General features: G+C 50.6%; 1 protein-coding gene across 1 annotated transcript; it reads left to right on the plus strand.

The window, feature by feature from the left end:
* Positions 1-493: 493 nt before the first annotated feature.
* Positions 494-6,295, plus strand: LOC105482834 (BarH like homeobox 2). The gene is made up of 3 exons (XM_011743201.2): positions 494-1,236; positions 3,097-3,322; positions 5,210-6,295. The coding sequence occupies exons 1-3, from the start codon at positions 618-620 to the stop codon at positions 5,520-5,522; spliced, it is 1,158 nt and encodes a 385-aa protein (XP_011741503.2). The 5' UTR covers positions 494-617; the 3' UTR covers positions 5,523-6,295.
* The last annotated feature ends 5,035 nt before the right edge of the window (positions 6,296-11,330 follow it).

Genomic DNA, 11,330 nt, shown 5'->3' on the forward strand with positions numbered 1-11,330 from the left:
CTGCGGCCGTGTCTGCCCCGCAACTTTCCAAGAAAGTTCAGAAACTCGGCTACGGGGCTACCGAGTGGCGGGCGGCTGCCACCTCGGGAGCCGCGGGGGAGCTCTGAGGGCGCGCGGCCGCCCGGGCCTCGCCGTCGCTGCACCTGCCGCGTCCGCCGCCGCCACCGCTGCTGCCAGGTGCCAGGCTGTGGGCAGACCCCGGCAGCGGCGGCGGCGGCGGCGGCTTCGGGGTAGCTTCCCGCCGCCTGCGCTTTCGCCTGGGTCCTCTGCGTCGCCACCGCCGCGCCACGTGCGCAGTAGTTCCTGGAGCGCTAGTTCCTGGAGCGCACGTTCCGAGCTTTCTCAGAAAAATTTTTCACTACCCCCCCCGCCCCGCATCATCTTTTTTTCTTCCCACTCCTACTTTTTGCATAAGAGAAAAAAGTTGTGTCGAAAGTATCCACCGATTGCCACTTCCCAATTACCCTTCCTTCTCTCCCCGCCCCACTTTTTTTTTTTTTTTTTTTTTTAAGCGGCGGCAACATTGTTTGGTGTTTATTTTGTTTTACGATCGATAGCTTCCTTCGCTGGTTCCGGGCGGCTGCTGAACGGCGGAGTGGCGTGGACCTCATGTAGAAATGACAACAATGGAAGGGGCCAGCGCGTCGAGTTTTGGAATAGACACGATTTTATCCAGTGCCAGTTCAGGCAGCCCGGGCATGATGAATGGAGATTTCCGTCCGCTCGGTGAGGCCAGGACCGCGGATTTTAGGAGTCAGGCCACCCCATCTCCCTGTTCGGAGATTGATACCGTAGGGACGGCGCCTTCTTCTCCTATTTCAGTCACCATGGAGCCCTCGGAGCAGCATCTGGTAGCAGACGCGACCCAGCATCATCACCACCTCCACCACAGCCAGCAGCCGCCGCCACCGGCCGCGGCCCCGACCCAAAGTTTGCAGCCTTCGCCCCAACAGCAGCCGCCGCCACAGCAGCCGCCGCCGCCCGCACAGCAGCTGGGCTCGGCCGCCTCGGCCCCCAGGACTTCTACGTCTTCTTTTTTAATTAAGGACATCTTGGGCGACAGCAAACCTCTGGCGGCATGTGCACCCTACAGCACCAGCGTATCCTCTCCCCACCACACCCCGAAGCAGGAGAGCAACGCAGTGCACGAGAGCTTCAGGCCAAAGCTCGAGCAGGAGGACAGCAAAACCAAACTCGACAAGCGGGAGGATTCCCAGAGCGACATCAAATGCCATGGTGAGTCCCGCCACCCAGCGCTCTTGGCTTGTGCTCCTGGTTCCCAATCTCCCCTTCAGCCTTCAGCAGATCTCTGCTGGGGAGCGATTCCGGGCGCATCTCGGGCGACTGGGCGACGGTTAAAAGACTGCAAGCTGAAGGGAGGCCTGGGCGTGAGATTTGGGGACTCTTCGAAGTTCTGTTTATTGTTAAATTTCTACCCCACAACCTTCAACGGCCATCCAACTCCTTCCTTTGTTTTACTTAATTTTAATCTATTGGGGGTTAAGGGGGGGGTGGAGGGCATCCGACAGGAAATACTTTTCGTTGATAAAAGGGATGGACTTGGGGTTTTTCTAGCTGAGACTTTGGGAATGGGAATGGGAATGTGGGGAGGTGGGAGAGAGAAACCACTTAGCTAGCGTGGATGTGATCACAACCTGGTGTTCGTTCTTTAATGCAAGTGATTTCACCCCCCACCTTATTTTCTAAACACCATCACAGGAATTATCGGTTTTAATGAAGGAAAAATTTCTGAGTTTCATGAACAGAGCAACTTGTAAAAAATTAGATCGTGGTTAGTATAGGGAAGCCCGTAAAAATTTGTAATCAGTTTCTTAAAAGCACCCTTCTTATCCTATGGCCTCAACTGAATATCTGTATCCTAGGAAGATTTTTGGCCCCTTACAAGTAATTAGGAGGTAGTATTTATAAAAATAAAATCTTTTGAAATTGGATTAATCTCCTTTTTGTTAAATAAAAGATGACAATGGAAATTGTCCTTGAACTCCCTTTTCCCATTTTCTCCTCAGACAATTTCATAAGTAAATGTGGTAGTCTTTGCATGGGAAGAGTTTTAATATACCAGGAGCGTTTTTTCTTCCTTTACAGATACGTTGTTTTTTTATTATTGATCCTTGTTTTTTCTGGTAAAGAAATATGCTAACTGTCTGGAAGGTAGGACGTTAGCTCCTCATTTTACTATTATAGCATTAGCATAATAGTGTCCAAAACAGATGTACAGTCTGGTCTGGCGATTTTTTGTGCACCAACCTCCCCAGTGGGTCAATTAGAGAGATTATTGTTCTTCCTGCAGGGAAGATCAAGGAGCACTGCACAAACGGGTACAAACAGGGAGGGATTGACATATCGATTTCCCAGCATTTCAGTAAAAAACCAAAGTTGACAAATAGAATCCGGAAATCTCCATGCTGTCACCTGGATGGGCTCAGTGATTTTGAGCTCAACTCGGTGTTTGGGTGACATACTCTTTGTGAAACTTTAAAAGACCCGATGCAGGGTTCAGAAAGCTTGATTCCAACATTTCCCAGGTGCATCTGAAAAAGAAAAGCAAACACCCATAACTTTCAGAAAACAGAAAAAAGTAAAATGAAAAAGATGCCCCCTCCTCAAAAAAAAAAAAAAAAAAAGAGTAGAAAGACCCTTTGAAAAGTACCAAATCAGTTAAACAAAGTCAGCATATTTCTTTACCAGAAAAACAAGGATCAATAAACAATACTGAAAACAATAAAGAAAAGGGAGAGCATCTCTCTCAATCAAGGAAACAATAACAAAATAACCCTTTTTAAAAGTTTTATTTTTAAAAATTTTTACTTTTTAATTTCCAACCATGTGAAGATCAGACCCCCTTTTAGGCCCCCTTTAGAACCTCTGAACAAGGCCCCACACTCTGCAGTCTGAAAACAGCCCTCTTCCTCCACATGGGCTAAGGCCTGAGTGTGTGTGTGTTCTGGGGGTGGCAGAGTGTAGTCCTCCGAGGCCAGTGGTTGGCTTGGGAATGTGGAAGTGTATGCCAGGAGGACACTCAGTCCTTCCCCCATTCCAGGCTAACTTACCACTGTGTCTGGGTTTCTATGGTAGGGACAAAGGAGGAAGGAGACCGGGAGATTACGAGTAGCCGTGAGAGTCCCCCTGTGAGAGCCAAGAAGCCTCGAAAAGCAAGGACAGCTTTTTCCGACCACCAGCTCAATCAACTGGAGCGTAGCTTTGAGCGGCAGAAGTACCTGAGTGTGCAGGATCGCATGGACCTGGCTGCAGCGCTCAACCTCACTGACACCCAAGTCAAGACCTGGTACCAGAACCGCAGGTAAGGGAGGCAGTTTGTGGGAACAAAGGTGTCTGGCCATTTAAGTCATGAATCTTCTTCTCTCCTGGCCTCCAGAGACTCTAAGGACTGAGAGAGACCCTGGAGTGGGCACTTGGGTGCTTTAAGGATGAGGTAGGGATGAGCCACACCCCCAAGGTGAGAGGGACCAAAGGGCAGCTGGAATTTGGACAATTTTGCACTTCTAAGTGCTTTAACAGATGTTACTTTTCCTCTGAAACCCGAGCCGCTGGAATTCCCCCCACTTCATCCCCAAATCAATGAAGCCACACCTTCTCAAATTGAGACATCTGTGCAGCTGACACTCAGGTCCAGAGAGCCTGCGCGGTGCACCCCTTGGGCCTGCCCCAGGCTGGTTCCAAAGGTTTGTAGCTGACGACAGCAAGGCCCGGCCCAGCTATTGCTATCTCCACAGAGCTATCCCAGCCACCTCAGCGTAAATGTCCTTGCTTTGGCCTGTGAGGCGGCTGGGAGAAGCAGGGTCCCAGCCTTGGTCAATGTAGCTGCAGAGACTAGGAGAGCCCAGCTGGGTTAGAGTTGGTTTGGCAGCTGCAGGCTGGAGAATCGGCGGCTGGCCAAGCATCCGTACAGGGAGAAGGAGGGAGTGTGGGTCTGTCCCCTGTACTGGCTGCCTTTGCTGTCTCAACATGGAGCAAGAGTGCTGCAGAACCTTCCTGGCACTGCTTCTTCTCTAGAAGGGAAATTAAGAAAGCAAAAGTGGGTGGTAGTGCTTGCTGGGCCGGGAAGTGTAGAGCGGAACCTGGGCAATCTGAGGCAGAGGTTTCGCTGTGTTTTCAAGACTGGCACTCATCTCCTTGTCTCGATTTTCTCTCCCCCTCCTTTTCTCTCGCTTGTGTTCTAATCGTCCATAAGTGCGGTTGGAAATGCCCATCCAGTCGTCATCTTTACCATAATTTTCTGTCTCATTACATACGGTTTCAGCCACCCTAATTCTGTCGGAAAACATTAGTGTCATTTGTAGCCAATTTAAAATGGGCGACATGTTTATTAATTTGGCTGGAGCTGCCGAGTATGGATGGCCCACCAGTCCTGCGTTCCTTCATAAGTCATTTGAGCAACCGCCTGCTCTCTTCTTCCTAGCAGGGTGTGCAGTGGGGGAAGGAGGAGACTGAGAAAAGCTGATCACAGGTTTTGATTGTTACTTTCTCCCTGAGGAGGAAATATCTTGAAATGCATTTCCCCCTCAGAATGGCCAGGAGGTACTTTGCCCTTGGGAGAGCCCTCCCTCAAATGAATTCCATTTTGAGACCTTGTTGCCATCCTCCCCTTAAGCTCCCTGCCCACTGTAAGGTCCTGTCAGGCTTATGAGAGAAATATGTCTCCCAGCCCTGGGGACAGAGGGGCTGGGGTCCCTGACTTAGGAGTCTCTGCATCCTTTTGTTTACGGTTTCTTCTCTCTCAGCCTGTGGGGGAAGGAAGAGGGGCTGAGAGCAGACTCTTTGGGATTGCTGGGAGTGGGGGGACGTGGAAGGGAAATTAAGGAAGGAGGAAAGTGACTGCTTGTGGAAGTCTCCTTTGGCCCTAAGGAAAGTTTCCAGAAGTAGTCAAACTACAAGGGGGGCAACAGCAGAGCAGAGCTTTAGGAAAAGGCAGCGAAGCTTGTAGGATCTCATTTGTGAGGGTCTCTGCCATTGAAGGTATAATTTACAAAACTGGCTTTGGGTTTGGGTCTTTCTGGGAGCAAGGCTGGGGCAGGAGATGTAGTGCATTGCCAGTTTGAATAGGTCTCTGAGTCTTCCTGCCACCCAGGGGAGAAAGAAGGAGGAGGCAGGAAGGGGCCAGAGAAGGGGCTGGGTCTTGGTGCCTGGACCATGCCCACAGCATGCCTGCACGCCCGCTTTCTTTCAGGACCAAGTGGAAGCGGCAGACAGCGGTGGGCCTGGAATTGCTGGCCGAGGCAGGGAACTACTCAGCGCTGCAGAGGATGTTTCCATCGCCTTATTTCTATCACCCAAGCCTGCTGGGCAGCATGGACAGCACTACGGCGGCGGCGGCTGCCGCTGCCATGTACAGCAGCATGTACCGGACTCCTCCAGCACCCCATCCCCAGCTGCAGCGGCCCCTGGTGCCCCGCGTGCTCATCCACGGCCTAGGGCCTGGTGGACAGCCAGCCCTTAATCCCTTGTCCAGCCCCATCCCGGGCACCCCACACCCCCGGTGAAAACATTGCAGGAAGGCACTGCAATCCGTTCCCCATATCCCTGCCCAACCCGGACTGCTGCCCTTCCTCTCCCCGCTCCAGGCCACTAGGCCTCCCTTGCAGCCGACTCTGGAAGGCAGAGGAGTAAGAGAGAAAGATGCTTACCAGTGGGTTGGGGACCCCCAAAGAGGAGCCAGCCCTCTGCTCTCCATCTCCCCACCCCTAGAAACAGGGCTGGAAAGCTCCCCCACAGCAGTGTGACTGGCAAAAATGCTGACCCCACTCAAAGTGCGACCAGTAAGTGAAAACAACAAAAACAAAACCTCAGATTCTTTTAAAAAAATGACTTTAGGGACAAGCAGGAGGGAGGGAGGGGGGAGGGCTCAGGAGGGAAGAAAGAAGGGCACGGAGCGGAAACCTCACAGGCAGAGAGAACTGTAGATGGACAGCCAGCCTCAAGTGCTGAGGCAAAGGGCGTTGCCGAGGACATTCCGTCTGCCCCAGAGAAAAGAGGAGGGTAACTGAGAACTTTGCACTGATTTCTCATGACCTTTTTTCTTTTGGAAAAGTGGCATGCTCCATAATATGAAAAAAATGTACATTTGAAAGACTGAGTGATAAGTGATATATCATATTTATTATATGTTGTCCAAAAAGAGTCACTTATATACGTTAGTAAAAACATGATTTTTCTTTTCATGTCTTTTTGATTCAGTAAAATAAATGCTTAGACAAAAATATAGATTTTTTTGTGATTGAAAATTACAAAAATAAAGTTTATCTTTTTTTAACAAGTGATGAAATCCAAGGGAGCTGATTTTACTAAAGCAGAATGTACTATGATGAAATGCTGACTTGGTTTAGAACGACAAATTTCTTCTGAAATATTAGGAATTTACAAAATCCGTAAAGAAGTTGGGTTGGCTTGTATAAAAGCAGCTCCATTTTTCGTGCTGGCCTCTTCGGAACCATTATTTGATAAGTGTGAGTTCCTTTCTCTTTAAGTGGATGGTTTCAAAGCAACCCAGGAGGCCCTGGGAGAAAATCTGTACTTGTAGGCTGTTGGTGCTGGCTAAGTCGGTGACCAACTTTGCTGCCGTCCTGACCTGCATAGAGGCCCCCGCTTGACCGATGGTGTGGTGATCCCTCGGTCCACTCCTCCTTCTCCTAGGGGTCCTCCTGGGGCAGCGAGGGTCCTAAGCGTTGGGCAGTGATGACAACGCCGACAGGGGCTGGGCGGCAGGCGGACTCTCCTCGGGCCTTGCAGCTGTTCTGCTGCCTGCGGCTGGGCGCCCGCGCGGTCGGACAGCCTGTGAGCGGGAGGCTGTGGGACGAGCAATTAGGACGCCCCGGGGGGACTTGGAGAGGCCCAACTAACAAACCCTTGTGGCAGCTTTGATCGTTGCCTTCTCAGTCCCTGGCGGCAGGCGTCCAGCCCCCAGCCCCATGCGAAGCCGCTTGTCCTAGTGAGTTCGTTGTGCTGCGATGCCTGGAGCTCCTTTGCAAGGGTGAACTCAGGCTGAGACTGGCTGCCAAGCCTTTTATCTGCACCCTTGGGACAGCTGGGACTGCAAAATAGGAGACCCTGCCCAGAGTGTGGAGGAGGCCCGCTGCCTGCTTTAGGAGTGTGTGTGAGTGTGTGTAAGTAAATGTTTGTAGTACCCTGGCCTAAGTCAACCATAAACACCACTCCTCACCCCCCACCAGGCTGGTTCCCCACCAGGTTCAGTGCTCAGAACTGTATGAAGGAGCCACTTAGTACAGCTACAGTTCCCAGGTTGCTCCCACTCCTCTCTAGCCCCCAGATCACTTCCCGAGTAGCCAGAGTCAGATCTCGTATGTGGGTATCCTCACATTTCTATCCTCACTCATACCCTAGTACAATGACAAAGAGGTAATACAAGCAGCTAAAATACATCTGGACCTGGCCTCCAGCTTTCTCTGACGGTTGAACCTTAGTGTAGTTAAAAATGTGAAGTGATGTGGGAATGTATATTTAGGAGGGGTGAGAAAGAAGAAGAGAAGAAAGGTGAAATCCAGGTGGAAATTGCCTGGGGGCACCTTGATCAGATCTTGGCTAATTAGGAAGTGGTTTGCAGATTTATCTCCAGCTCATCAATTTGCTTTAAACTTGGTCTTGGTCTTGTTTGATTCTAACAAAAGGGTCTGGACTGGCCCTTCTCATGTTCTGCCTGCTTAGCTGAGACAAACTTAGACAGCTGGGCTTGGCTGGAAATTGGGCGCTGCTATGTCTAGTTAGGATGTCTAATACCTAGGCACTTAGCAGACCCTCCTTGTTTCATCTGGCAGTTGGGCTTTTTGATCAAGTTTAAACAGTTTAAAAGTGGTCTGCCTAGGCCTAAAAAGGCACTCTCCAAGGTTTGAGGGTGCTATAGTTTCTGTTTGTACTGAAATCAGGGCTGGTCAATTCTAGGCACAAGGAGGGATTTGAGAAGCCACAGAGTTCATGCCTACAAAGAATCTGTACAAAGAATTAACTCAGATCCAGGTATGAAAAACACACAAAACTACAAATCCAAACAAGGCCAGAGCACCCATTTGCTGCCAGCGGTCCCCAGCCACCTGCAGGAGGGTGGGCTGGGAAGTCTGCCCACTGCTGCTTTACACTCAAGGCTGAACTTGAACTCCTGAGGTAGACAATGCAGGGGGAAGCACTGTGCCTACAGAGACAAGATCTCTTAATTAACCTCATATTCCTCTGCTGCTAGCAATTACTCAGGATGCATTATAGTCCTCCCCAAATCCAAGTTTCTTCAAAGTCACGTTTTCTTTCACCCCCTAAATCATGCAACTGAACGTGTCAGTGTCCTTTCTAAATTTGTTTGGTTACCTGCTGTTGCGTACAAGTTGGCAGATTGGATGTTGTGGGCTGGGGGAGATTGTCCTAGGAAGAAAAGTTGGGTGGGTGCCTGGTTCCTTCCTTCCTTCCTTCCTTCCTTCCTTCCTTCCTTCCTTCCTTCCTTCCTTCCTTCCTTCCCTTTCCTTTCCTTTCTTTTCCTTTCTTTTTCTTTTTTCTTTTCTTTTTTCCTTTTCCTTTTTTCCTTCCTTCCTTCCTTCTTTCCTTCCTTCCTTCCTTCCTTCCTTCCTTCCTTCCTTCCCTTTCCTTTCCTTTCTTTTCCTTTCTTTTTCTTTTTTCTTTTCTTTTTTCCTTTTCCTTTTTTCCTTCCTTCCTTCCTTCCTTCCTTCCTTCTTTCTTTTCTTTTTCTGCAGCAGTACTGCAAAGGGCACCTCAGCAGGTGCCCTAGTATTCAAAAGTCACTTGCTTAAAAGTCAAATGCAAACCCAATTTGTTTCTTCACAAAGGGTCCTTCTTTCCTTCTGTGCCTGCTCAACTAAATTGGGGGGTTGGCTAGGAGGTGAAGAGTGCAACCCCAGGTTTTCTGAGAAGTGAGGAACAAGGTAACAGGCAGAGGCCTATTCTCGTGGGAAATCTGGAGTTACAGAGAACCAGAGGACAGCTGTCCCTGGGAGCTGTACTCTTTTTCTTTTTTCCCACCTTCAGCTGGTGTCTGAAGGGCACTCTGTGGCTGGACTCTGTTTAGATTGCTCCTTTGATTAAGTCGAAGGCTAGAAAAACAGGGACTTTCAGTGACAATCTTTGCTTCCTACAGAAACACAGTAATACAAATGTATTTCAGAGAGACGTTTAAAGACCTACAAAGGCCTCTTAGATTTGCCAACACCAAGATCAGCTCAGGGACCCCAGCAAACCTAGCACAAATCTGTAGTAAGTGTGAAGGAAGAAGTTAACTCCCTGGCTAGCAGCCAGCTGTTCTAGCCCAAACTAGTGATTTTTCAATGAGTTGCAAAGTAGTGATTGCTTCTTGGCTCAATGCCTCCAGCAAAGATACCTACCACCCTGTATCTGTTTAATTTTGCTCCACCCCTTAAAATGAAAGCCCGCACAATGGCAAATTAGACAGCTGATTTCCTCCCTTGCAAATAAAACTGCTTACTCTCCCTCCTCCTCCCTCCCTGCCATCTGACTCCTGCCTAGGCAGCCCTTCCCCAGGAGTCTGTCGGATACTACCTCCCCTCTTTAAACAAGTGACTTGTGAGTAGTTTGTTTTGTTATATTTTTAACTTTCTAAAAATATTTGGAAAAGATCTCCCCAGGGCAAGGGAAACTTTAGTTCTTGTTAAGTCACGTGGTTACAGAAATATACTGGAAGAGAGCTGCTCGTTTTTTGAAAAAACCAAGCTTGAAGTCAACATGCTTGGAAAGAATGAGACTTTTCACCACTGGTGGACATGATCGGGGCAGGGTCAAGCCTTGGAGGGAATTGATGTTTCTTTTGCATCTCTGAATTCTTGGTAGGGAATTTGGGCTTGCCCTGTACCCTGTTTGTTGACTAGAGAGAGGTGTGGGCAGATGAGTGAGTGGGGGCTTCTCCAGGATTACTCCTATGGACTCTGGAACAATATCCCCAAGCTCTTTGAGTCTCCCACTAGGTCTTTGTCCAGTCCCATTTTTGGTCATCTCCAGGCTTCTTTGCTAACATTTGTGTCTTTTTCTGGAGTTAGGGACTCTTATTAGGGTCCAGTGCTGAGTGCCCTGACTTGTTACCTCATCCGCAGGGCTGGGTAGGGGTAAGTAAGAGGGGTGTGTGGGGCTGTGGGGAGGTGTGCTTTCAGAGAAAGGGAGGTGTCATTGGCCTCTTGGATTAGAAAACCGGTCAGCTGTCTCGGGGCGATGAGATGACCCAGATGGGACTATTTCCCCCGCTCCTTCCGGCTGAATTTTGAAGGTCTCTGTCAGTTTGAGTGTTGCTGGGTGCACCGTCTCGGTCAACCTCACATTCTCAGTTTGTCTCCTCCTCTCCTTGTCTCGTCCACTGGGTCTCCCGCTCCTGGTTTCTTTCTGCTAGCACCACAGACAGCTCCCAGGGCACCCGGTGGAGCTAGGTAACCCGGGCTGGCGGGGTCCGGGTAAAGCCTAGGCTGCCGCAGCGAGCGCGTCAAGGAAGGGTCGGCGGCGCCCGGGGGGAGGTAGGCAAAGTGGTCACAAAGCACCCTCCCCGGCAGCGTTTCCTGATTAGCTCTAAGTCCAAACAGGGTCACATTCCAAAGAACAAAATCTTCAGATCAATAAAGTAATTCAGAAACCCAAAGATCTCAGGGTAAGTAGTGCTCAGTGACAGATCAACTCTAAATCGTCCCTATTTAATAAGTTATTAGTGGAAGCCGACGAGGGAGGAGTCGGGCCTCAGATCTGCGGGCTCCAAGACCTTGCGCCGTGGCTGCGACGAGGTGGCCGGCGGAACGCTTCTAACTGGCACATACTTCCTCTGTTCGCACAGCTCGGAGCGCGCTCGGCGAGCCGCCGCCTCGGCCATTGCAGGCAGAGCAGAAGCGCTCCCGAGGCAGCTGCCCTGCAGGTCGCACTGGGCCCAGGCCCGGCTCCCCACCGCGGCTCTCAGCCCGCGCCCTCTCGATACAGATTTGGGTCTCTCCCAGCTCTTGCTACTATCGGGTCTGGGACAGCGGGTCGCCCCTGCGGGAGCTCCGCCGAAAGAAGAGGACCTTCGCGAGAGCGAGATTGAACTTGATTTACGATAAAAGGGCCCTGTCACTTTGTGGAGCTGATGGATTCCCGCCCCTACCCACCCCCATTCCCACCGTCAGACTTGATTTTTTAGTGAAGAGGCCCTCAGTGTGGCTCTCCTCCCGCCTCCTCCTAGCGAGTCGCACACACGGCGCAGCCAGGGATTTGGCGCGGCGGCCTTGAAGCCCAGCTGCGGCGCGCCGGCTCCGCGCGGGCTCTTGCTCGGCAAGTACTCCAGCTGGGCTCCGCGCTCCTCTGCCCTC

Source organism: Macaca nemestrina, chromosome 1, assembly GCF_043159975.1.
Source record: "Macaca nemestrina isolate mMacNem1 chromosome 1, mMacNem.hap1, whole genome shotgun sequence".
Taxonomy (NCBI): domain Eukaryota; kingdom Metazoa; phylum Chordata; class Mammalia; order Primates; family Cercopithecidae; genus Macaca; species Macaca nemestrina.